The 26,592-nt window shown below is 38.7% G+C and overlaps 1 protein-coding gene across 1 annotated transcript; it reads right to left on the reverse strand.

Annotated features, from left to right (window-relative positions):
- Nucleotides 1-1,320: 1,320 nt before the first annotated feature.
- On the reverse strand, nucleotides 1,321-26,592 carry vipr1a (vasoactive intestinal peptide receptor 1a). Its single transcript, XM_062987738.1, has 13 exons — nucleotides 26,525-26,592; nucleotides 23,347-23,434; nucleotides 21,257-21,361; nucleotides 15,205-15,311; nucleotides 14,874-14,971; nucleotides 14,356-14,488; nucleotides 9,769-9,922; nucleotides 9,019-9,079; nucleotides 8,169-8,235; nucleotides 7,518-7,609; nucleotides 7,218-7,347; nucleotides 6,576-6,617; nucleotides 1,321-5,416 (listed from the first exon to the last, which is right to left on the reverse strand). Exons 1-13 carry the CDS (start codon nucleotides 26,576-26,578, stop codon nucleotides 5,207-5,209), a joined length of 1,341 nt encoding a protein of 446 aa, XP_062843808.1. The 5' UTR covers nucleotides 26,579-26,592; the 3' UTR covers nucleotides 1,321-5,206.

The following is a 26,592-nucleotide window of genomic DNA, read 5'->3' on the forward strand; positions in this document are numbered from 1 at the left end:
TCGCGGACAGCGCGCCCCCGCGGCCGTCGTCGCAGTGCGTGCACGCGCGCGACTTCAAGGTTCACCGAGTTTACGGCGAAGTTTACCGAGTTCAACAAGACCGGCTGAACCGAGTGCAGTTTATACATGCAGTACACTGATCTGTCCACACGGGGGCAGCAATGCACCACTATCACTGCCGCTCAGCCTTATACTGCACACAGCGCTCGCTATTGAGGCGAACTGGTCAAGGGTTCACAGTATGAGACACTCCACCAATAGCCCCTCACGTAGCTATAGGCCACTGTAAACTGTTCACAAGTGTAAACACAGCGGACTCCCTTCCTAAATGGCTAGCATGGCAAATCAGGTCGTCCGTTTGTCTGACCATAACAATGTGATCCTTATATAAGTCACTCAGGTTTGATGCCTGGCCATGACATGCATCATTGTTAAGTGAGAATGGGGTTATATTTTTACATTTTTACATATTAATATAATTTAAATAAATATATAATTAGCATCAGTATGTCATATTAATAATTTCAGTTATTTGTCCTAATGATTGTTCATGAACTGATTTTATTTAATTGTGAAGTATTGTAATGTGCTTGTGCGGTCAAATATTATAGAACAAATGTAAACACAGCGGACTCCCTTCCTAAATGGCTAGCATGGCAAATCAGGTCGTCCGTTTGTCTGACCATAAAAATGTGGCCCTTATATAAGTCACTCAGGTTTGCATCACTGTTAAGAAATACGTTTTGCCATGGTCCTAATGTTTTGACTCATTGGTGTATAGTCAGACTTGGACTAGTGATCTTGGATTAGTCTTGGACTCAACAAACAGATCACAGGGCATCACACATTTACACTTTCACTCAATCATAGGGGTGATGAATGAGCGAATCTGGAAACATTTACATTTACATTTTCGGCATACATCTTTATCCAAAGCGACTTACAGTACAGTTACAGTATACAATCTGTATACTGTATGAGCAGTTGAGGGCTAAGGGCCTTGCTCAAGGGCCCACCAGCAGCAACCTGGCAGTGGTGGAGGCTTGAACCAGCAACCTTCTCATTACTATATTGTGTCATGTACATATATTATATATTATACATTATATACTAATAAAAAAACTAGATGTTTGATTTGAGGTACTTTCAGCAATGGGTGGATGTGAAATAGTATAACAGTGGTTAGAAAGAGTGTTTACATAGTTTTAGTCATGAAGTTTGAATATAATTTATGCAACTTGCACATTGCTGTACATGTTTATTGATATGAAACTTTTGGAAATTCAGTGAGATGCAGGAATGTTTTTTATTCACCCTCTCATTCATACACAGTAGTTATTATCACACAGTAACGTACATAGTCAAAGGTTGTACACCATCATGGTATTACACTGGTATCAGGTGTGTGTGAAATGCCCAATGATTATTTTGTTTTATTCTGTAATCTATTACTGGGGTTCGGAGACAGCAGCCTATTATTTTGTATTTTGTGTGTGGTGCCCAGGGACACCGTCCAGGAAATTTATATTATGAAAACCACAAATAGTGACTCAGTGAACACAAATAATTCTCAAATGCCAAGACCGTTCAACTGGAAGTTCATTAAAAACCCAAATTCAAATAGTGACCGGGTTCAGTCAGGTCAGAAAAATCATAGCGCATGTTTAGTCTTTTCCAGAAAATGCAATTATTCAATTTTGTGAAAGCTTTTTTGGACTAATAAGTACATAGTTTAGATATTCCATCTCAATCATTAAAACACATGTAAACAAGTGTATGTAAACTTTTGACTTAATCTGCAGTTCATTAACCACTGAGATCAAGAGCTCTCGAGTTCTTATATAACAGTGCTATCGACCTGGTGTTCACAACTGGCTGTGCCTGAGCGGAGGAACGATCGATGGGGTTTCACTGCTGTTGCGCTAGTGCAACCTCTGGTATCTGTTTGAGGCACCTGCACAAGTGGTGGAGGCTCTGTACGTGATGTGGTGGGTGAAAAAGGCGGCGTGTGATAGACTGTGAGTCACCTTGGTCAGGGGTGTAAGCAGCGAGGGAATTACAATCGAGACCTGAAAAAAAAATCGATGGGACGTTCATGTTCTCTTATCAAATTGAAAATCAAGCCAATTTCAGTTCGGTTCAGCTCCTGTGTCTGATGAGGTTGGTAGTCGGACATCGCTGCATCTAGCAAAACGTCGCTAGGGAAGAAAGACTAATGAAAATACTTTAAGGGATTTAGAAAATAAATAACAAATGTAATGCATTTCAGAGGACGGGTAAACAAAGATACTATCACTTTATTAGACTAAACCAAAGCCTTTTATTCTCATTTACTCTCTGCCTTTGGAAGAACTGAATGTTATTAAGTTAAAAGTTGTGACTCAGTTTAATGTGTGCTATAAAATTTTCTGTATTTATATGGACACAGAGAATTCACCAGCTGCTAGCAATTACTAAGTGATTTTTTTTTTAAAGGCAGAAATCTTTGAAATCTTAAGACTGGAATGTTATAATGTGAATCTGATTAATCAAATAATTGTTTATGACACATTTCAAGAGTTTAACAAATAATGTATTTGAAATACACTTTATGCTTGTTTGCTGTTGGCATAAAGAAAGGGAGTGAAGATAATGATAATCATAAAAAAATACTAATAATTGTTATAAAACAATTCCCTATATAGCATTTTGCAGATGCTTTGATCCTAAGCTAACCAAACACCAAGCAAGCAGTTGAGGGTTAAAAGTCTAGTAACCTTCTGATTTCTAGTCCAGTACTTTAACCACTGAGCTACCACTGCCTTATGTCCTGTACATTACAAATACTCTATACATTACAAAAGTGTTCAATAAACATTTAGTACCAATTCACAGAAAGTGCGGTTTGATCAGTCACAGACCTTCTGGTCCAAAAATATTACGTATTTACAAATGCTGCTGGCACATAGTACACTACATTATACTATATATACAAATCCTATTATAATGTAATCATTACAAACATACACTGGCAGCACTTACAGAGAACTATAGAACAGAATCACATGAATAAACAACCATAATTGTGCATACTGATAAATATACAATATACTGCTTTACAGTCATGGATTTTGGTAACACTTTACCGAGGCTAGCTGTTTTAAAGCTTAAAAACCTTAATCAACACACCCCTGCCTTTACTGTTCTCTTAAAACATAAGGAGAACATTTATAATAAATATGGTTCTTCCATGAAAATGAAACACTGTTGACGGTCCAAACTGGAGGACAAATGGTACCTTTCAGGATGCAAAAGTTTGTCACTGGCACGCCCGTCCATCTTTTGTAGCCTTATTATTATAAAGCTTTTACCTGACAGCATAAAAGTGAAAAAAGAGTATCATTTTAAGATCTTAGGTTTGGACCGCTGTTGCATCACTGTGTGGGTACATTTATATGGTTTGTACCTTGAAATTACCTGTACCGTTAGTCTGACTAGGTGGGTACATCAACAGACGTGCAAGAAAAGTCACTTATATTAGGATTTGCACTAATATATGATGTTTAGCAAATATTTATATACTATTTTTGCCGACTTACTGAGATATTCTAACTTGCATTCATACATCTTAACCCGCCAAGGTTGTCAGGTTTTTCTCAAATAGTGCTCTTACTAATGCAAGTCGGTTCTCACTTTAAAGGAATTTGTATTCTTGTTCATCATGTGTTCAGAATGCACAGTGATCTAATGAGTGAGGCCACTGGCCTGGCTGGACACTCAACAGACACCAGTAGTCATGTCCAAAAGAAAAAAAAAATCATACTTGAATTTAGAATCCTTTCATTTTTATCATCTTGGTCAGAGCTGCGGTGGGTCTGGCTTTACTGGTAAACACTGGGTGCACCAATGCTTCGGCCATCCCACCGGAACATAGCCATTAAAGAAATATTTATTTAATATTATTACTATTATTTTTCAAAACAGTCACAGCATGTACTGTTCTGCTCATGCAGGCACCCTGACCAGACAGTAGGAGCGGTTGTTTTTTATGCTTTTTGTTTACATGACTTGGCTTTTCATCTGAGATCCTGTGTGTAACAGTCAGTGAAGCTGGGATTAATATTAATTATTGCTGGAGGGATATCAGGCCAAGAAAAATCATTTATGTGTCTTTTATGAATCAAATTTTAAGTAATGGATTAAAAAATCCACCCCATACTGAACGGCCCGAGCAGTAGTTGAGTTTTGAAGTCTGTATACGGGCGTCTGTAAGTTTGGAACTACCCACTATACACATACAACAAATCTATAAAATGTTTGAGGGATATAAGAACAGCAAAGTAAAAACTGTAGAACATAATAGAGCATTAACAACCTCTGCTGTGACACTGAGAGGATATTTACATCGTTCCTACCTTATATCAAGAATATACATATTTTCAACCTGCAATCTGTTATTATTATAAAGCACCTATCCTGCCTGTTTTACCGTCTTGTGGTCCATAATTGCAGCCCAGTTATTTAAAAGGTTGGAAACCACTGTTGTACACATACAGCACCTTTAATCTGACTTAGAAAGAGTTTGGAAATGAAGACTGTGCTGAAGAACATATTGTAACGTCATTAATCACATTCAAAAGTCTACAAGTAATAAATTAAGTAATAAAGTTCTTATACACACCCCTCAGGTTCCTATAAAAATAATGAAGGGTTTGAAAAGTTACACCTTATTCCAGCTGGAGCAGATTAATGAGACCAGGCTGAAGAAAGATGACAGAAGTAAATGTCAGCCCCTCACACCAAAAATCTAACCACAATTAGTGTGTGTGTGTGTGTGTGTGTGTGTGTGTGCGAGGGCAAGGGATGATTCAGACTTGAACTTCCACACTCCTGTTCTCATCTGACTTTGTCCTTGACTCCAGGCGCTGATTGTGTCGAAACCAGTTGCCAAAAAACATTCAGCATGTCAGAAAGTCTCCTGATAACAGGACTTCCCGAAATAAGAAAGGGAGAAACGCTCCCCTCAGTACGACTGATCGATGTGCAACACTGAATAACACCAACGTTCACATCATGGCGGCACGTTTGATCACATGTATATCTAACACCACCCATCCTGACCGACTCGGAGACACTGTGTTTCACACTCACGCTATTACAAACTACTGGAAACCAGTTTAGAATGAAGCTCATCCCAGGACTGTGTTAGAGCTCTGGATTGTGGCTCTCAGTCCATCCTGTCAGCTAAAGTGGAGGAGAAATCATCCACGCCTCCGAAGGCTCTGAAGGTCGTGGGGCTGCACTTGGTCAGCACGGTGATCTGAGTGTTGGAGGTGTGGCCGTTGCTGGCCAGAGACGGTTGATGGTATTTGGTGTCGCTGTCCAGGAACCTCTGCATGTGCCACCGTCGCCACTTCCGCTTCATTTCGGACTGCACCTGGACCAGAAAAAGAGAGATGCATACAGCAGAATGAAAAACAGAAAGCATGTGAGGTGATGAAAGTCAACATAACAAAAACAAATGTTTATTTTATCTATTGCTGTAAACAACAAAAACTAAGTGCTGGTGCAGAAACACTGGGTAACACCAGGACAATGTTTAGTTAAACCTGTTTACTATTAATGAGACCTTGAAGCAAAACAATCACACTGTATGCGTGATAATTTACCTACTAACTTACCAACTATTTTTACTTGTTTGAATGTGTTTAAAGTGCTTCAGAGAAGGATTTGTCAGCAATAAACTGAATAATTTTGGTATGTTTGTGGATTTTCTTGGTGGGATGTAATAGACACCTGTAGAGCTACATTGGAAAACCCAAGCTGAGGTAAGACTACAGAAATGTAAATCTACTTTAGCATGTACTGTATGTCGATAACATCGTATTCACTAATAATGTAACATCACTACTGTTCTGTACTACTGCTGAGACCTTTCTACAGCTGCATTGTTTTCATTTCATTCTGGGATTGATTATTACATTTTCCATGACTGTCTGTATCAACACACAGACGCTTTAATGCTCCATGCCAGGCTTTATAAATGTTAGAAATCTCCAGTACTTCAGGCATTAATAAACAGTACATTGGACAGGATTGCATGGGGGTGGGCAAGTCGACTATTTACGCTACTGCAAAGGCATGCTGAGAAAATGAGGCTAGACAGGCAGTGAAGCTAAAAACCATCACGTAGTCAGTTTGCATTTATCTTGGGTATTTTCCCCAGAAATAGCTTTGATAGTAAATAATGACATTTTTTCACTATTAAACACAGTCAAACACGACGATTTCCTTTTAACATGATTTGCCTATTTAAGGGAAATAACACTATGTTTAGTTCCTCTCGGAGCAAAAAATATCCAAACAACTTTCAACCCTGAACTAAATTTATCTAAACTAAACAAAAAATAAAAACAAACAACTTAGTTTTTTCTAAAGTTTTGATCAAAGTAAATAACTCACAGCATTGCATCAGATCAAAAATGAAACTAAATATGCAATAAGCAATATTTAAAATAATAAAATACTCCGAATTTGTAACCCCTATAACTTGTAGTAATGTATTAGACTAAAATTAGAAGTGCTGTTTATGTTACCTCCGCATTTAGGAAACAGTACAGAACAGCAACACAAAAGCCCTGTGGGAAAAAAACAAGAAGCTGTGATTATGACCGCTGGACACAGTGGGTCAAACTTTATTGGACACAGTAAATAATTATAATTAGTTAATAAACCTTATAAAATGATTACTTTAAATATAAAGATTCTTAGATCTTAGACCCAGATCATTAAAATATACAAAGTGAAAAGGTCATCAAATGGCTAGAAGGGCTGGAACAGTGATCATTCATAATGTCACAATGATTTGGAAAATTAGATTAACTTTTGCAATTGTAAAATATGTAATAAATCTATTTTTCCTATTAAAGGCAGAACAATATTTTACTCTAAATTACTTTTACTGGACTCTCGACTCCTGAAAAGGAATGATGAGTCGGGGGGTGGTGCGCGCCCATGCTTCTATCCTTAAATAGCCATTTTTGGCTAAAAACAAACATACACAGAAGTCCAGATAAAGGGAGGTGGGCTGCAGATCCCAGCATGCATTCATCACCTAGTGCTGCTGCTTTCAAAAAAATACTTGGCATTGGAGAATCCAGACCAAACAAACAGCAATAAGCCAAAAATGAAAACTGATTCTGAGTGTTAGAAAAATGTTAACATTTAGGGATGCGTACCTGAAAAGAGCCCAGGATCAGATCAAAGACCAGACGCACGTAGGACTGTATGTGATGAGGCATGAAGGCAAAGATAATGTAGTTTATTCCGAACAAGGGAATCAGAAGTAGAGTTGATTTGGCTAACCTCCTACAGAGCACATATGAATTAGAGAATATGTATTGAAACAAAGAAGACTTACAAATTGAACAATTTCTCAAAATATAATAATAATATAGCATAAATCAACAGGGAATCTATTCTAATTCATATACCGATTATAAACAATCTGATTACTGCCTGTAGCAGCACAAACTCACGAGTACTGGTTTGATTCACTTCTGCCGATGTCTCTGCAATTGATTTTCTGTCGAAGAATTCGGATGATGCACACAAACAGGATGAAATTCAACTGCAAGCAGGGACATTGTAGTTATTAGTTATTATAGTTAACATTTAGATTCAGTAAGATAAGGAAATTATGGAGGAAACTGTCATTTTTTAAGTAAACAACAGAAATACTGACTTCAAAACTAAATAACATTCTTTCTTCTTAGAATCCATAACGTATTGACTTTATGGACAGCTGAGATTCAACCCACATTTAGTCATTTTATAAAGCATTTTAAAAACATAATTCTGTGAATTTAAGGAAGCAAATTATGTAATACCCATACCACCCTTGTAAAAACAATCATCTTGAACCTCAAATCTTCTACAGGAACACCATGCCACATTTAAAAATATACTTAAAACTCCACTTCCAAATAGAGGAAACAACAGAGAATATAAAACGTCTCTGGCCTTTCTCTGGATTTCTTTAAGGTCTTAGTGACAACCAGCAAAATTGGGATTATTAGAAGTGTAGCCACAAGAATCATTTACAGCTAACCTATTACAATTACAATAACAGTCACAAAAAAACCCTACAATTATAAACTTTAATGATCAGTAAGAATGTTCAAACCTACCATAATTATTGTTAAAATTGGGGTTTTAATAATCCACCACAGATTGTCATCAATAAAATCCCAGCATCTATAACAGAAACAGTTGCAAAAAAGACAATACCATGAGTTTAATAAAATTAGTCTTAAGAGGAAACTAAAAGAAGACTCTTTATTTGTACAGCAGATATAAATGAATCGTTCAGGACAGGTCAGGTATCTTCTTCATTTTGCACTGAATCTATTAAATGATTCAAGTATGTAGCATCATAGATTTGCTCTTAAAATATAGTTTGTACTAGTGATTTTACTTCAAAAATAATCAGTAATCAATTTTGTACTCAGTGTTTCCAGGTTTTGTCCATCCACTGGGACACTGGGTTATGAGAAAAAGTACAAACTGATGTGATGTTTGTAAGTCCATAAACATCTGGACATGTGCATATTTCTAACTTGTAAAATGATTAAATGCGCTTATTTATATGCAGCGTGATAGAAAACTCCCATCTTAATTACGAAATGGATCATTTATATTAAAAACGAATGAATTCTGATTTCCATGACTTCAGCTGTACTTGTATCTCACAGATGTGCAGATTTTATATATATTGCGTGACCGGAGTCTCTGATTTGTTGTAAAGTTGAATCGGCCAAAAATGTGAGTAGAAATCTGAAGAGGAATGTTTTGACGCGACGTTTCTTGTGTGTACACCAAACTCTTATTAAACCCCTCATGTACTGGCTGACGATGGAGTAAATTCTCTGCACGCAACTGTCTTCAAGAATAAATGTTTGTACACAGTAAAGCTGTGTTGGTTTAAAGTATTTTGGGGGTGGGGGGTCAGGGGGTGAAAAGCACTAGAGAAGTACTTACCCGACATTATGTAAGTAGGCTTTTGTAATGCTCCATGAGGTGATGAAGACTGCCGGGACTCCTGTTAACATTTTAGATCCAAATACACAAATGGGACGATTGTTAGAAATGTAAACAGACTGATTTACAAAGCAAAATCATTTTTTAAAAGCTTATTGCATTTTTAATTATAAGTGCAACATAAGCAAACAATGCAAAACACATAGATTAATATATTAATCCGTTACACTAGCCCATCATTAGTGCTATCGGCCAGCTGGGCATTTATACATACATGACTGACAGGCCTGTGGAGGGAAGTGGGGAGTACAAACAGCATTGGGACCTACACATTACACCTACAGGAGCTTCCATGACATGCCATTCTAAATCCATAGACATTAATATGTATCTGGTCCCGCTTTTGCAGCTGTAAAGGAAGCCCTGCTACAAGATTTTGGAGCATATCTGTAGGAATTTGTGAACCACCAACGTTAGACGAGGGGAATCTGGCTCTCAAAGTCACACTGCTTGCTGCTTCATCATGTTATTATTATCATCAAGACCATCTTGACATTTTCATTAGTTGGATCATAAAAATCTGTTTATGTTTATGGTCAGAGAAAATTTATACTGAGGGTCTGGACGGAGGTTTCGGAGCTAGCCTCCTGAACTCTGAACTTCCTGAACTTGGACGACCAGCTGCTGCTAAATGTGCTGCCGAAGTGGACATCACACAAACGTAAATCAGGCTTTTAGTGCTGCACTCACCCCAGCCAATTAGAATGTACCACCAGAAGTACTTCCTGTGAGAGAAGAAGGAGACGGCAAGGAGCGCGTGTAAGTAGAGACCTTCCACCAGCAGCCAAAAGAAACTGGCCATGATGCCATACTGGAAGAACACCACCGCAGCCTTGCACCCAACCTGTAACAAAAAGCACTCATGTTTACTGCCCTTCATTCATTCATTGTCATTCACTGCTTATCCCGGTCAGGGTCGTGGTGAGTCTGATTCATTGGGCAAAAGTCAGGAAGCACCACAAACACACACATTTAAACACACACATTTCAGGGAGAACATGCCAACCACACAGAAAGGACCTTGGATACGACTCACTGCACCACTGTGCCACCCTATATACAATATTACATCTCCAAAACATTTGCTCCATCCCTGCAACACTTGCTTTTCTGTGACTGAATGATTACTGTGTTTACTGAACCTTTTTGACTCACATGAACTGTTATTGCTGTATAACAGCGACAGTAAATCTTGGCTCATATTTCTTTAGCATCTAAACTGATCTGGGATCTGCTGCCTGCTTCACCGTTTATTTAACGCTGTAGGTTTGCATATCAAAGACTATAAAGCTACAAAGCCGAGGCACATGAAACATTTGTGGAGCCCGTTATTCAGGCCTGCCGTGACCGGTGCTGAATGAGTGGGTGAGCACCAGGAACTGGAGTGTTTGCACACTGCCACTGTGACAGACGTATCCTTTTGGGCAGCAGCTGTGTCTAAGCGCACAGTGTTTATACAGCAGATTAACAACTTAAAGCACTTCATGCACCACACACGCACACAGACAAACATGCACACACAGACACATGCACAAAAACACACAAGAACACACACACACACAAACATGAGCACGGACACACAGGAATAAACGTGCATGCAGATACACACACACAAAGACGTGCACACACAAACGTGCACACAGACACACACACATACAATCATACACACACAGGAACAAACACACACACATTTATACACACAAAGACGTACACACACACGTGCACACAATCATACACACACAGGAACAAACGCACACACATATACACACACAAACATGAGCACGGACACAGGAATAAACGTGCATGCAGATATACACACACAAAGACGTGCACACAGACACACACACACACAATCATACACACACAGGAACAAACGCACACACATATACACACACAAAGACGTGCACACACAAACGTGCACACAGACACACACACATACAATCATACACACACAGGAACAAACGCACACACATTTATACACACAAAGACGTACACACACACGTGCACACACACAATCATACACACACAGGAACAAACGCACACACATATACACACACAAAGACGTGCACACACAGAAACAAATTTGAGCACACATACACAAACATGCACACACAATCACACACAAACACAAACATACACACACAGAGAGACGTGCACACACAAACATGCACACACACGGGCAAACATGCACACACACAAAAACAAACATGAACACACACACACACTCACACTCACAGTGGTCTTATCTTGTTTAGCCAAAAAAAGCTTGCTTTTCCAATTAAACTATGGCATATAATGCCCCATTACTGCCAGACAGCCACTGTTGGGCCCTTGAGCAAGGCCCTTAACCCTTTATTGCTTTCCTCTTGAATAAAAGCATCTGCTAAATGCTGTAAATGTGAATTATAGGACTGTTACCACTATTTTTTAAACAAACAGAAAAAAGCAGAGCAAACCTACAAAGAAGCACATTAACATGATGTTAGATGTGGCAGGCATGCCAGACTAGACTAAAAGCTATAATCAAAGGTCTGGGGCTGTACTATCATCAGCACCCCAGAGACCAGAGCTGTGACAGGAGAGCATATATCTCAGCAATGATTGGGAGTCCTTTGACGTTAAAGTCAATATGTAAAGAAACTCCTCTTTTATCTCCCTAAGGCAACATGTTTGCTTGTGAAACAAATTATATAGATACCACAGAGGAATCTATAGGCAGGAATATATTTCCTGTACAGAATTGTGTAGGGGTGTAGCGACGTATATATTTCTATGTAGAGACTACAGAACACACTTCATATTTAACCATGCACAATATCACTATGCACTGAGCTGAAGGTTACGTCGTTTAAAATAATTTGCCCGTATGCTATATGAAGTACCTATCTGCCTATAAAATACAAACAACCGTGATATATTTTCATCATCATGCAGTGAAAACGTCGCTACATGCAAGTAGCTTTAATCCATGACACCAAAATCAAACAGAACCAGATACGGCTGGGTAGCAAAAGGGCAAACATGGGCTGGTTACACAGAGATCAGCCATGTCCACCTTTGATGGATTTAACAAACACAGAAACCTGGATCGAGCACAATGAATCAAGTAACACTCCAAAAGTAAAGAAAGCAAAAGCTTGATGTCAGAAAGTAAATACTGTTTGTTTCCAATGTGAAAAAAGCACATTTAGGCTGCATAGTTGTTGGCATTGACCTCAAAGAGAACAAATACAGATGATGTGGGATTAAATTCACTGACTAAATACTTTATTCAATATTTTGACATGTTAAATGCATTTAAGTAAATATAAGATCAATAAACAAAACCAGTTGCACTCTTTTTTTGATGTCTTTATATGTCATAACACAGAATCATAATGCTCCAATACACCAAAACAAGTTAAACGCTGTTCTTAATAGCTGTTCTAAAATTAAACAGTGGCCATTGTCCATTATTTATTTATTCACCTTTTATTACTGATTTATCACGGTCAGGAATGTGGTGGCTCTGGCATCTCCTGTAAAAAGATTGGGCACAAGGCACCGTAGACAGAAAATCAATCCATCGCAGGGCAACGCACATTAACATTCACTCGCTCACTTACACAAGGGCAGTTTGGAGTGGACACAGAGAGAAAATACAAAACTGCTCACAGACTAAAAGTGAGGATTTTGTACGTGACTTTACTCACACCAATCTGGGAACCTGATTACAGGGAGAAAATCCATTGCGGACACTAAGAGAACAAGCCCGACTGCTCATCAAGCACTACTGCAAACCTGCTTTTTAACCCCCCATAAGCATATGAATGATAAACCACGTATCATGAACCCTCCTGGTTTATACCACTGCACTGATTCTTGGGAGCTGACTTCTTCCACTGCATGATACAGACACAATTATGTCACTGGTATAGTTTGCTTTGGCTATTTTAAGTAAATGCTTTTTAAACTGTGTCATTTTGTCAAAGCTCAAGAATTAAAATATTAAAAACAAGCAAATACAGTTGCATGAATATATTTACTGAGTTTATTGAACTGCCACAGTTCAAACTTTTCCTCAACATTTGCACATTAATGGCACACCATTCTAAAGCGGCCTTAAAAGTCAGTACGAGGATTAAGGACAGAGAAAAGCACGGCGGGTCTCCCCACGGCTGGAGTCTGTCACCCGATTTTCTTTCACAAGGCGAGAGATTTGTTTCTAGTCTTCTAAAAGGGGGTTTCAGAGAATATACTAGGGAATAAAAGCTCTAAAAGCCTCCCCTTATTGATTCCAGATGAGAAATGAGACCACAAAGGTATAAATAGGAACCCTAAAGGCTTCTGAAGAAATGAAGCTGCCTGACATTCTGGAAATTTAAACACAGTGGTGAGGAACAACGTCATTAACAAAGAAAAAATAAGAATGGCTTTAAAATAACAAAAAGTGATGAAATATTAATTTCTTAAGATAATTTGGGATTTATTCATGTATTTTATTTTGTATGTCCATAAAATATAAAAAATCTATAAAAGACAACTATAAATATAGCATTACAGTTACATTATGAACAAATGCTTTTACCCAAAGCAACTTACAATAGTGGCTAATACTATACAAGCAAATAAGGGTTAAAGACCTTGCTCAGGGATTCAACCAACAACCCTCTGATCACTAGTCCAGTACCTCAACCATTAAGCTACCACTTGCCTGGGGCTTTAAATTAATTTAATGTGGAGTAAGTGGAAGTGGAGTAAGTAGAATTTACTAAATAATGCATATAAATAAATAATGACACTTACATATAACATCAGAACAGACTGGACCGTCAGCTATAGTGTTAAAGTAGTAACAAGCAGCACTAACACACTTGGTGTAAAATACTGGTCTAAGTACGCAGGTTATAGTGTTGTGTGAAGCACGTAGCATTTCCACTCGATATAAAACCACAATACTGCTGTCCTTGTATTTTCTAGACGTATTATCGAACATTTTGCTATGAACTGCACAAACAAGCAAATTACAGTACTGTGACAGCATACAATTTGAGCAATTGAGGGTTAAGGGCCTTGCTCAAGGGCCCAACAGCAGCAACCTTGCAGTGGTGGAACTTGAACCAGCAACCTTTTGATTACTAGTCCAGTACCTTAACCACTAGGCTACAACTGCCATATTTTCTGCTGCTGGGATGCTTTAATAGACACTATCTCTGACTTATAAATCAGTGTTCCGTTCATCTCTTAGTTTTATCTAAATCATGAAGAAGAAGAGGTAAGAAAAGCAGAAGCACTTACGGAACCAGAATTGCACTCATCCGGCTCCTCCACCTCGTAGAGCACCACATCCTTCATAATAACCGCTACTGCCTTCAGGATGAATGACAGGAACAGGTGAATGTGGATGTAGTTTCTTGTGCAGTGAAGCTTCCTACATATAAAATATATGAATATACGAACATTTGAATATATAAAATTTCTTCTCTATTATTGTCTAAGGGCAAAATTAAATATTTAGTTCAATTGCTGCACATTTTTGGTTAACTGTAAAAATGAGGTACATGTTGTTTCCTCAAAGAAGGCCTGCAAGGGATCTGTTTTCCTCTTTAATTTTGTGTGTGTTACTTTAAAAGACATGAAAGCGAGCTACTTAAGAAGTGGACATCAAACTTAATGCATTATCAGGTCGTAGCTGTTTCAGTGAGAGATAACACAAAACACCACAGTGCACTTTTGATGGGATAATGTGCTTTAAGCCACAGCCAAATGTAGCTCAAATTTCTTTATATATAATAAATAAGGATATTGTGGCTTACCTAAAAAAACACAAGATGGAGATGGCAGCGACGAGGGAAGTCAGAGATACAGCATGACCGATGGTGTACCCAATCCTCACAGATCCCAGAAATTCACCCTAAAATCAGCAAACAGACAGTTAGTGTACAGACACACTGCCATGCTTTAACAGGATAGAGCCTTCCTCAAACTGTTAGCACAAATTTAAACGTGCACAACTCTTTAGAATGTTGCTGTGTGATATCGATTTCCCCGGTTCAATCGAAACTATGGAAGCCAAACAATAGTTTACGGTCTACAGCACCAGAAAATCCATTACAGCCGTTACAAGCCTCAAACGGATAAACGTACCATGTCTTCACCTTCTGTGAAATTGAGACTATAGCCACAGTTCTGTGCAATCACAGCCGGGTCGATGTTTGTCCAGCCGTCCCCGGTGCACATCTTTGATATATTTCCTACAGTGAGAAAGCACAACAACATATTGTGATCCTGATCACAGAACAGGCGGCTGCTGCTGCTGTATTCCAAAAATAACTATAAATAATTATTACTTCGATTAAAATAATGACAGTAATTATTAGTACTATTTATATTACAGATTTAGAAAATAGGGGAATTAATTTGGGGTGATGGGAAACAAAGTTAATGAAGTTTAAATAAATAAAACCTGCTTTTCAAAATACTGGATTAGGGAAAATTATGGGTTTTATTTCTGTGTAATGACAGAGCTTTAAGAACTTGCAAAATGTGTCTTCGAAACTATTTATGCAAAAATCCATGGCATATTTCAATGTGGCAGCATAAATGAACATGCAAATGATTAATTAGTCAAAAGGCAGGCTGTGAAATTCACTTCTTTCCCTTTTTAATACAAACACAATGACATGGTTGGTCAAGAATTTGGCATTTTATTAAATTACATGGACCTATTTTTATTGAATAAGAGCCAAATCTGTTACTCTTTAATTAAAAAAATACAAAACGGTGAACATAATGAAAAGACAACGCACTGTGCAGCCCTTTTCACATTTGCTCATCGTGTGGTGATAAAACCAGAGAGAAAGCCCCACCAAAAAATCCCTCATATGTCAACATAACAATAGACTTGGCCCTGTGTGTCAGAATAATTGTCTGTGACAATGTGAGACGCTGTAAATAGAGATAAGATTGAAAAAACTCTACAATACGTTTAACCAAGCCAAGAACTGAGATTGAGCCAGTTGTTGATGGAGTCATTTCTCATTCAGCCTCCACACTGGAAGCCAGGAAAAAGCAATAGATAACTTTTACATAATTCACCGTGTGTTCAAACAGTTCTACTTTAATTTGTCTTCTGGTAGGCTGGAAAAGATCTGTAGAGCTTTTTTAACCTTTGTCTTTTCCAACCAAATTGAGTCATGTATTCTAGGAAGATCAGAGGAGTGTGTAAGTGATGAGAGTTGTACAGAGGGAGAATCGAAAGTTCTAGACTTGAGTCTTACCAAATGTACTTGGCAATCAAGCACAGATTGAAAATACTCAGAAAGACAGAAAGGGAAAAAAGTTCCTAAATGAATCGGGTCTCATTTCCCAGCACAGTCTGTGAGGACGTAAAAAATATGAGAGACTCTCCAGAGTCTGGACTCATAAAAAAGGCTTTGCCTTTCATTTTTACCTGCTGTGAAGTGAGTCAGGAAGACTGTAGGGTTCATTATGCTACTTTCAGAGTGAGAAGATGACCATTAGCCCTGGACACTTCAGTCTCCTTGTTCTTTTTTGCCTTTACATAGATGTAGCTTTAGAAAATTAGAGAGACGGAAGCCATCCTGAACGAACCTGACAATGGTCATTACAATGTAATTTAAAGCTTAATTTGACGTTATACTTCCGTTTTTACTATTTCTTTGTTTTTCTTTCTTTTTTTAAGACACCCATTAAAGCAGACTACAAAAATGACAAATGCAATCTGGAGTTGAATGTCCAATTAAAGTCACACTAGAGTGTTGCTTAGCATTTGGACTTTAGTCAGTCTCATTAGTTGCTGCAATTAGAGAGTAGAGAGATGAATCCAAAATCATCTGCACAGCCAAAACACCCTTCTAATTACATCTACCAGTGAGGAACACCGGAGAAAATCTACAGTTGAATGTCACAGAACTATTGACTAATCAAAACCTCGAGCTTACATTCTGCACTTCCTGATCCGCAAATAAGCGTTTGCATGAACGCAATCTGCATAAAATTTACATTTTTCATCGCTTTCAACCAAAGCAAGTGTTGAAAATTGAGTAGAGCAGTTGATGGTTGGGGGGCAGTGAAAATAGCAACCATAAAGCATCATCAATACAAACAATGAAAGGAAATGTTCCCTTAAACTATACAACCACAGATCAACACTAGTCTGTGGGACCACACGAGTAGACTGCATTATAAAAACAATATCAATCTGGAATTTTTAAATCAGAGCGTAATGTGTAACATAAGCTGTACACATAATAAAAGGACCAGCATATTTGTATCAGCAGGGGTTTCGACTGTAATTAAATTACAAAATCTCTTAACACATCTTTAGGTCATCTGTTAGTGGCAGCTTATTTCATTAGCGCATGTTGAAGCTGGTGATTAGCTCCGTAGAGTCCATGCCAAGGCTAGCCTGGAAAAATGTGCTTTCTTTAGTGAACCGTTGAACAGCCTTTCCTCTGCTGCGTGTGTAATTGATGACGGTCTCATTTCGACCTGGAGTTCAACTTTTGTTTAATTAAAGTGAGGAGTGATGTGAGCTTAAACAGAATTCAGCTCAGAGACAGCGAACGGGTTTTTCGAATTCCGAGAGTTGGTTCATTTATTTATTCATTTTCGGTCATTCCAAAAGCCTCCGTTATGCTGAGATCAGTGTTTTGGTGAAGGTCACGATGGGTCTGAAACCTCCCAAAAAACACAGGACAGTGATCCATCGAGAGCAACGCACAATTACATATTCGTTCACTTACAGCGATGGGCAATTTCAGGTAGCCAATTTACCTGCTGCTGTGTCAGACCTGAGGTGAGCCCACCATGCTACCTCGTCATAAAAATGCACTTTCCTGAAAAAAGTGTAAAAATATATAATATGTATTAATTATCTTTACATAAGAGTAAATATTTTTGTCACAAAAGATCTTTTTTTCCACAAAAGTGTCTAATCTCTGTGGATGAAATCAAAAGCTATCATTTGGACGTTTGTTCTATGGATGCTCAGCACATTATCAGACCGGTCTCTGACAGCAGAAAGCAGACGCTGTAGACGCTGTAGATCTTCTCCGAACGGTGGCCGTGCCAGGGGAATGCTTTCATCTGGCCAAACAACAAGGAGATGCAGATTTTTGATGTCGTGCACGAAAATGGTGCAGAAAATGGTGACGCTAATCTCCCTGGCACAGTGTTGTTTCAGTGCAGCGCAGAAGAGATGGAGGGCGAAACGGAGAGAGCCGCAGCTAACCGCAAGGCTGAGACGTGCTCATGTAGAAGTTCGTGTGATTGTGACCCGAAACAATCGGAAAAGCCCCGAGATTTCATTGTTTATCGGAACAGTAGGAGTTCCTTAGCCGTCCATTAAACAAGGAGGTTTGGAGGTCCTTTTTGAAAAATGTCTTGAGTTATTTTGGGGGTTTTCGTCCATTTTTCACCCAAGTTTAGTCTCCTGGCTGATGAGATTAAATCTATAATTGCACTAAAGAGAACTTCAGTAGTACCAGCACTGTTGGTTGGTGTACTAATCTGATATACTATTAATGCTATTCTGTGGTTTGGAATGCTAACACTGTCAGCTCGTCTCAGCAGAGCAGCAGATCTGAAGATTTACTTACAATCTATCGAACATTTTTACTAACCAATCACATAGACGTGGGTGGCGGTTTTTAGGCACTTCTGGTGCGGAGAGTGACTTTTCCGAGCTGCCTCACCCTCTCTCTTATATAAAGCACCTACCCGTCCATTTAGAGGCATCGGGCGCCTGTTCAAACATTAGCATAATGCAGGCATTAGTGCCACATGCACATGAAGACAACTGACTCATACGGCACAGTTTTCAACAAAAGGTAACATTCATAGTTTGTGCCAAATGACAACCGTGAAGATCGTTCCAGATAACGTGAATTAGGAATTTAAATGAAAATTTTAATTATATGGACACCTGACCATGAGCTTAACCATGACAATTCCATTCCAAAACCATAACGTGAAGTTCTTCACAAATATATCAGCCATCACACTACTGCAAAGGCTTTTCTTAAGTTGCTCTAGTGTGGATGTGGGAACTGATGCCCAGTCAATAAAAAAAAAAAAAAAACATTCGTGAGGTCAAAGCACAATAATGACGCACGTGTATTTTGTCACCACACTGTCACAGTCCCACCTGCTATATAGCTAATGCTATCTCACAACTCAAAACAGAGCAGATTGCCAGGAATAACACATAATTGCAAGCCATAAGTGTCATCAATCATAAATAAAAGGTCATTACAGTGGCGCATGATATAGAGGTCAGGTCGACTACATGAGTTTATTATGGAGTCCAGGTTTTCTGGCCTCGTCACCGAGATCGTTGTGTAACCACCAGTGATTAAACTTGACTGTTTCAGGAACGATTTCTCGTTCCTATTTTATCTTAATTGTTCCAAATGCAGAACGCATTGGCAGGAATTCTAATCTCAAAAACAAACACTCGGCACTCGTTGGCTACCACTGAAACGAACTAAATCCTGGTTGTTAATCAAAGCTTGTGAGTGTGCCTGATGTAAGACATCTTGTTTTTCCAGCAAAATATAAAGTTCCTCTAGGATGATATATTTAGAAATCTAATGCGTAATAGATAAATCCCCCGAGCAGCTTTTTTTTCCTCATGACGCGATAACACGGACATCTCACGGTGGTGTGAGAAAGCACACGCAATTTTACAACCTGAGTTATGGGCAAACCACTCTAAAAAATGAACGGCTGTTTGTCTGCCGTAAAAGCTTCTGGGTAAAAAGTTCAAATGTGTCGGGACGTGAGAGGCCTCGCCTTTATAAAATTTATGACATGTTCCTGGATTTGAGTGACTGTGTTTCGTAATACTTGTTTTTCTCTTCATTCAGTTACGTAGCGCTGATTAAACTTGGTTAGTGTTTATTTTTAAATGAGCTGATTCGACACTGTAGGGTTTTAGTGCTAATATTTAATGCTTTGCTGCACAAGACGTTCGGAAAATGGTCTAGAAACAAAGAATGATTTATTTAATACCTGTTTCGCCTCCTTCTTAATCTTTTATGTGTAATCTTTTTCGAAATTTTTAAGCGGGGCATTTTTCTTTCATTTGACTGTGGATAGTGGACAGTATCACACGTGTCCATGAATCCCATCTGACCTTCCTGAAACATTTCTTCTCAGCATAAATGTGAAAATTTGGGGACTTTAAATCTTGACAAACTTCTGTTTCATCTGCCTTTTGATGGGTACTGTCAAACAAGCCATGTGTATATGGGCACAGATACGTTTCCGGCTGTAGTTACCAGCAGGGTTACTGCAGGGTCACAAAGCTTCAGCATCAACATAAGAGTGATTTTACTTAGCAGATACCACCCTATAAATAAATAAAGCTTGCATGTCAAAACGGATTACAACCTAAGGTAGATTTTCCTTAAAACATTCCTGGCAGGACAACATAACTATCAACATTCCCATTATAAAGACTCTCAACCTGTTTGTTGTAAATTTTCCTGAACATGTGCTTCCCACTGACGACAACATGAGGCCAGGCAGTAATATACGGCCTCAGATTAAACACTTTGCAACATGGCATTCCTTCAGCTCTTTTATCTGCACTTCCCATCATAAGACTGTTTCATCGGCTTGATCTGCCCACACATCCACACCACGCTCCTCCAATCACATCTGGCTGGAAAAACTGATCTCAAGAGTTTTTTTGACAAGTGGAAGATAAATCCTCACTACTTCAGCCTCGAGAACCTAAATCCTTCAAGCCCTGTCTGGAAAGTCTTCTCTCAAAGACAGGTTTACAACCCAACTTTTTGAATCTGAGCAGGTCCTGGAAGCTATTAGATAAATGTATGCAGGGTTCATAGAGCTGTTAGCAAAGATGTAGATCATGGCTAAAAGCTGTTCATTCTGGCAGAGAACCAAATGAGGAAAGATTACATACTCGTACATTAGAACTAAAAAGCAAATGTTGAAATGTCAGGCATCATATCTTGGCAGGTTGCTTTTATTTCTGTAAGTGTACATTTATTTACATTGTTATCAATAATTCTTAGCTACAATCATTATTTTATGTCTATTATTTCATCAAATCATGACAACATGTTTATCATACCTAATATTGTTCACCATTAGCACTGGTTAGTTAGATTGGTAAACATTTTATTAATAGGAATAAGAGAATTACCTTTCTTATCACTGACATGGCTAAAGTACTTAGGACAGGGGATGGTGATGAGCTGTCCGACAGCCGCCGACGGCCAGCAAGCGACGTCCCACTCGCCACTGCAACCTGGAGAAAAGGAGATCAGACTTTGTAGCATGAATCTGACCACTGTGCACTTTTTTATAAGCACATCTTGTGGGGTGTTTTGCTTATTTATTTGGATTTGAAATTATTCGATTGGCTTCTATCTGGCACAGTAACGTCCACAGATTGTCGTAACATGTTTTGAGGGGTCATGACCTAATTTACCACCTTGTTACAGATACTTGTTCAGCGTTATCATATCATAACATGATAACGCTGAACAACCTATTAGTTATTAGTTATTAGTTGCCTGTTTTCCTTCAGAAACTTGTGACAAGGCAAAAGCAATAAAGGATGTTATCACTAAGCAGAGCTTATATAATAAAAAAGGAAAATAGAAAATCTGTAGATCACTTTACCACAAATCACACTAGGGAGGGCAATGTCACATTAGTAAAACTCTGCTTTTTTAACTCTAGACCGCTGCCACCTGCCATCACTTCATCTAGTAAGAATCCAATCAGTAGTAGATTAGTGATGTTTGGACGAGGGAATGGACGCCACTTCAGTCTGATTAACTACATGCAAGGAACTGAGGCACCACATCTATTAAAATTAACAACCCCAGATGTTCATCCAATTTATGATCCACTGCTAATGTTGATCTTTACATCTACCTCAGACCACACAAAGCTTCATATACGTTACATAATATTACTCACGGTAGCCATGACTAGCCATCATTTTTTAATGTATATATTTTCATTGCAGGTCCAGTTTAAATCTGGAACGGGTGCAAGGCAGGAATTCCCTGGACAGGGCGCCAAACCATTCCTGGGTTTTAACCCCTCCCCACTTTCTTAGATATATCTAATCATGTCTGTAAAGACACCCTGCCAGCCCACAGTGCCACGAACATCCAGGTTGCCCAAACATGACTGCTTTCCTTTCATTCAAGCTTCTGTAAAATTAATGCTCTGTTTATATTTGCTATGTTTGTTAGGTTTTACTACAATACATAGTGATACTGGGTTGCATGAGTAGTATACTGTAACATCTAATCTCGTGCATTTAAGATACAGAAGAAAGTGAAGGTGACCGTGTTTGGAGCACTCATGCTATCACATCCCAAAGGTCAAAACACCCAAACACAAATCATCCACTTATAAAAGTGTCTAATAAATCTACTTTTTATGAGATAGGTGAAGTGAACGCTGCTCAAGCTGCTCCTTTTGACAAAAATAAGTTAAAATAAATGCCAACTGCAATCTCTAGTCTCTGGACTTTAGTTAGAAAGGTTCAAATAAGACAGGGTGTGTGAGGGACCTGGGTTCAATCCTAGCAGACCCAGAGCAACCCTGACCGGGATAAAGTGTTTGGGGATTATAAATGAATTACGTTTAATAGTGTCACAACCAAACATTTACCCGGAATAACCAGCGGTTTGGGATATACTTTTATTTGTTAATCATCAGTAACTACTTCTTCCTGATCGGAGGGACGGGCAAAGATATGGACAGGGCACCGTTTCAACACAGGGCACTGCACACTTATTCCTTCACTGACTCACTCAGCATACACAGGAAGAACATGCTAAACACCCAGACAGTGACCGTAAGCAAGGATTTAATGTGGTTTATCACATTTCCATATTTATATTTCTATATCTCTAAACCGTAAGCAAAATGGACACCTGGGTTCGATCGTTTCCATTAAAAGTAAACGTCAACGTATTTAAGTTTAATCTGAGTATTTTAGCTTCCCTTGCTTAGAACCACAGCGTTTGTTAGTACACACTGCTGGCTTAGTAATATAGTCCTTTCAGGCCTTATAAATATTCTGTTGACACTCTGCAGTCAAACCTACATGTCATGCCGTATACTGTATACAGTGAAAACCAATAATCCACGTCACCCATTCCAATACATCTCCACAGAAAGCTTATTAACAAGCACTGTCAAACAATCCACAGGTTTCACACTGGCTATTATCATGAATTCATTAAAATGCAAAGGCGGCAAACCAACCTGATGTGACATTTTCCAACTTGGCAAAGCACTCGTCTCTCTCCATCTCCAGGTCGATCACGATGTCGCACGTCTGCACCGATAACATCTGATGAAACAGATAAAATACGCCCAGATGCTTTCACATCGACAGCTTACTGACATTCACTCAAAAGGTTACAGACGACTTGAGAAACACAATGTGTCCCTGCTTGATCTTTTACTGCCACTTATTTGCAGAAGAAATAGGTCTAAGTAAATAAGCTGCCTAAGAAATACCACTTTTGTCCCTCTTAAGCAACATCAAGCAGAATATTCCAGCCTGGCATCCAGTGTTTTCCAGTGAAACCGGCCCTGCAGCAACCAGCGTTGTACGTCAAGTCAAATTTATCTTTACAGTGCTCTTTGCAATTGTTTTTAAGCAGCTTTACAAAATCCAGGACCAAAAATACATTTTCACGCACTGATTATTCTAGTCAAGATCGCAGCAGGTCTGGTTTTACAAAGAAACACTAGCCACCAGGCCGGAATACCCTGGACAGGGCCCCAACGTAACGCTTCAACCAACCAACTAACCCCCCAAACCCCCTCAGACATAGTTCAGACTGTAGGATAATGAACTGGCCAGCAGTCATAATAACTATCATCTTACAGAGTTTAGCCATTTGGAAGTTATGTTCTCTATTGCTTCTGGACAGTTTTAAACTGCACCATTATACTGTAACTGGAACCAGCACAAGAAAGGGTATAAAAACCATCTTTGTAATTAAAACAGTAATAATGTTGGAAGGGCTAAATGAAAGGATATGGGCACTCTGGGGCCAATCTGATTTATGCTAATGCCAGTGCCACTCTGGCCCCATTCCTGATTACATACCTGTGAAGAACTGAATGAATGAATTGAAATGAATTAAGACATAATGCTATCCTGGGAGCTATCGGCTTCCATTACTTCCTAGCTACATCCGCCTACGAGCTACAGTCTTGGAGTTCACTATACTTCCTGCGCCCGTCAGCAGATCTCTATATAACTTAATCTTCATAACTTCATTATTTGCTCTCTTGGATTCCTTCACAAACCACCAGAGGATGGCGAGATTTATTCGGAGTTACTCGGCAGATGAATCCTCTCCGCAGTGGCATAAATCACTGCCCTGAAAGCCATTGTTCATCTCAGACGATATATCCCATACGGATTCTCCTCCTGATCTAAACCTTTGATACGGGGTATGCAGCTTCACCATTTACAGCCTTTTACACCGATGATGAATCACTGTTTAATACAGTCTATAGATGAAGTAGATGAATACACTTTCCGTCTGTGTGCAATGCCTGTGGTCGTCGGGGCAAATGCAAAAGCGGTAGATGTAGTTCTGCCATTGTACCCACCTCATCAAACAGTGATGAAAGTGGTTGCCCTGTGGCGTCATCCAGCAAGTGAAACAATGCATTACTAATTATAAACAGCTAATGTATCAGTAAAGCATCAGACATTTACATGTCTATGGTGCATAGCCCCCATGGTAACACCACAACTACGGTAAAAAACCAATATATAGGTATAAAACCAATGATGAATGAACCAATGATGAAAAAAGATGCTCAGTAAGTAACACCTTTAAAGGAACAATCCAGTGTTTTTTTTTTACCAATTCTCTATCTGCTGTATTTGTGGTATCTGTAAAACACCAGGAACATTAAGTTAAAGACATTGCTTGAGTCATCATGCATGATTATGAGGCAACCGTTATTTACACCTTAAAACATCTCAACTCGTGTAGGAAGTCACCTGCTCACATTATTTACTCATCAAAATGCAACACAGATCGGCTTAAAAACGATTATATATTTAATCTAACTGGTCATGCAGCACTAATATATGTTCTTCACTTCAGAGACGGGACTGGAAATCTGTAGCATCGTTGATGTACTTGCACGGGCCTCTCGATGGAATCTTACAGCACAGCCCAATTTATCTGAGAAATTACCAGCTGTGGTCATTCATAATCACTGATGAGGAACTCGAAGGTCATGTTTAATTCAGCAGAGCTAAAACTGCACCACAGACTCGAGTTCGAGTCTCAGCAGTGCCATCGGCTTCAGACACGATCATCTGCGTCTAAATTAGGGAAGGCCGGATCGGATGGGGAATAGCCTCCTTATCTGTGACCGGTCAAAGTGTTGGCGTGAGAGGCAGCGGTGCACAAGGGCATCGCGAGATCCTCTGTACGTACACATAAGGGCATCTGTAGGAATACTCTGTTAAGAAGTGGCTGGCATATTTTCACATGTAAGAGGATTAGAGTGTGCTGTTGAAGTGTCAAGAGGTGCCGAAGGACGTGGGGGAATTGGACATATCCAAATGAAATGAGAAATCATTTTCTACACATCCAGAGTGTTCCAAGGACAGTTACAGTTGCTGTTTGACTGAAATTGTATCAGTAGTGAACTGAATTCCAATAGTAATAATAATAAATGATCGCCATCACCTTTATTGCTTTTTGTTATTACATGTTATCTAATGTATTATCTAAATTGTATTAAAGAAAACTTAACCTATGTTACATAAGTTGTAGGAGAATGAAATAGCTTTTATCCCACCGCAGTACGAACCTTGAATAACCTTTATTTAAGGGACTGTGCAATTTCAGCTTATATCGTTTTACAAACAGGGCAATGTGCAATTTCCACTGAGAGAAGTGATATTTGTGTGTTATTGTTATTGTTGTTATTATAAATGACAACATGTTTGTGTTCTATTGTATTGCTGTCTTTGTAAATTCTGTAAATGTTGGTCATTTTTGTAAATTCAAATTTTTTTAAATTTATTGTTTATTGTTCATAACACTAGAGAGTATTGCACCTTAATTTCGTTATTCCTGGTATAATGACAATAAAGATATTCTGATTCTGATATGATTTTACAGATTATTACATTTACATAAATGATGATAAAGTGTTTTCCTACATTTCTTATTATTAATAGTATGACAGTCCATGCAAGTACAGTATTTATACTTATAACTTATCAACATTTCCTTCAAAAGCAAACTCGTATCACTTCATTATTTCATTTCATTTTAATTCCACGTTTCATCGCTGCTTTATCCTGGCCGTGGTCGCGGTGGGTCCGGTTTCCCTGGCACCGCCAGCCTAAGTACAGTCGAAAGCGATTTAAACGCAAGAATCGTGAACTCACCGGTCCGACACAACATGTCAAACACAGCACCAGTGTTCTCTTGAGTAATTCCATTATAAATGTTGAAG

This window comes from Trichomycterus rosablanca, chromosome 25, assembly GCF_030014385.1.
Source record: "Trichomycterus rosablanca isolate fTriRos1 chromosome 25, fTriRos1.hap1, whole genome shotgun sequence".
Lineage (NCBI taxonomy): Eukaryota > Metazoa > Chordata > Actinopteri > Siluriformes > Trichomycteridae > Trichomycterus > Trichomycterus rosablanca.

Excerpts from the sequence above, each read along its gene's own strand:
- vipr1a (XM_062987738.1), bottom strand. The coding sequence starts at position 26,578 with ATGGAATTACTCAAGAGAACACTGGTGCTGTGTTTGACATGTTGTGTC. Across the intron at positions 8,236-9,018 it reads GCCTACTTACATAATGTCGG|ATGCTGGGATTTTATTGATG; the intron begins GTAAGTACTTCT and ends TTTCTGTTATAG. Across the intron at positions 7,348-7,517 it reads AGTGAATCAAACCAGTACTC|GAGGTTAGCCAAATCAACTC; the intron begins GTGAGTTTGTGC and ends TGTGCTCTGTAG.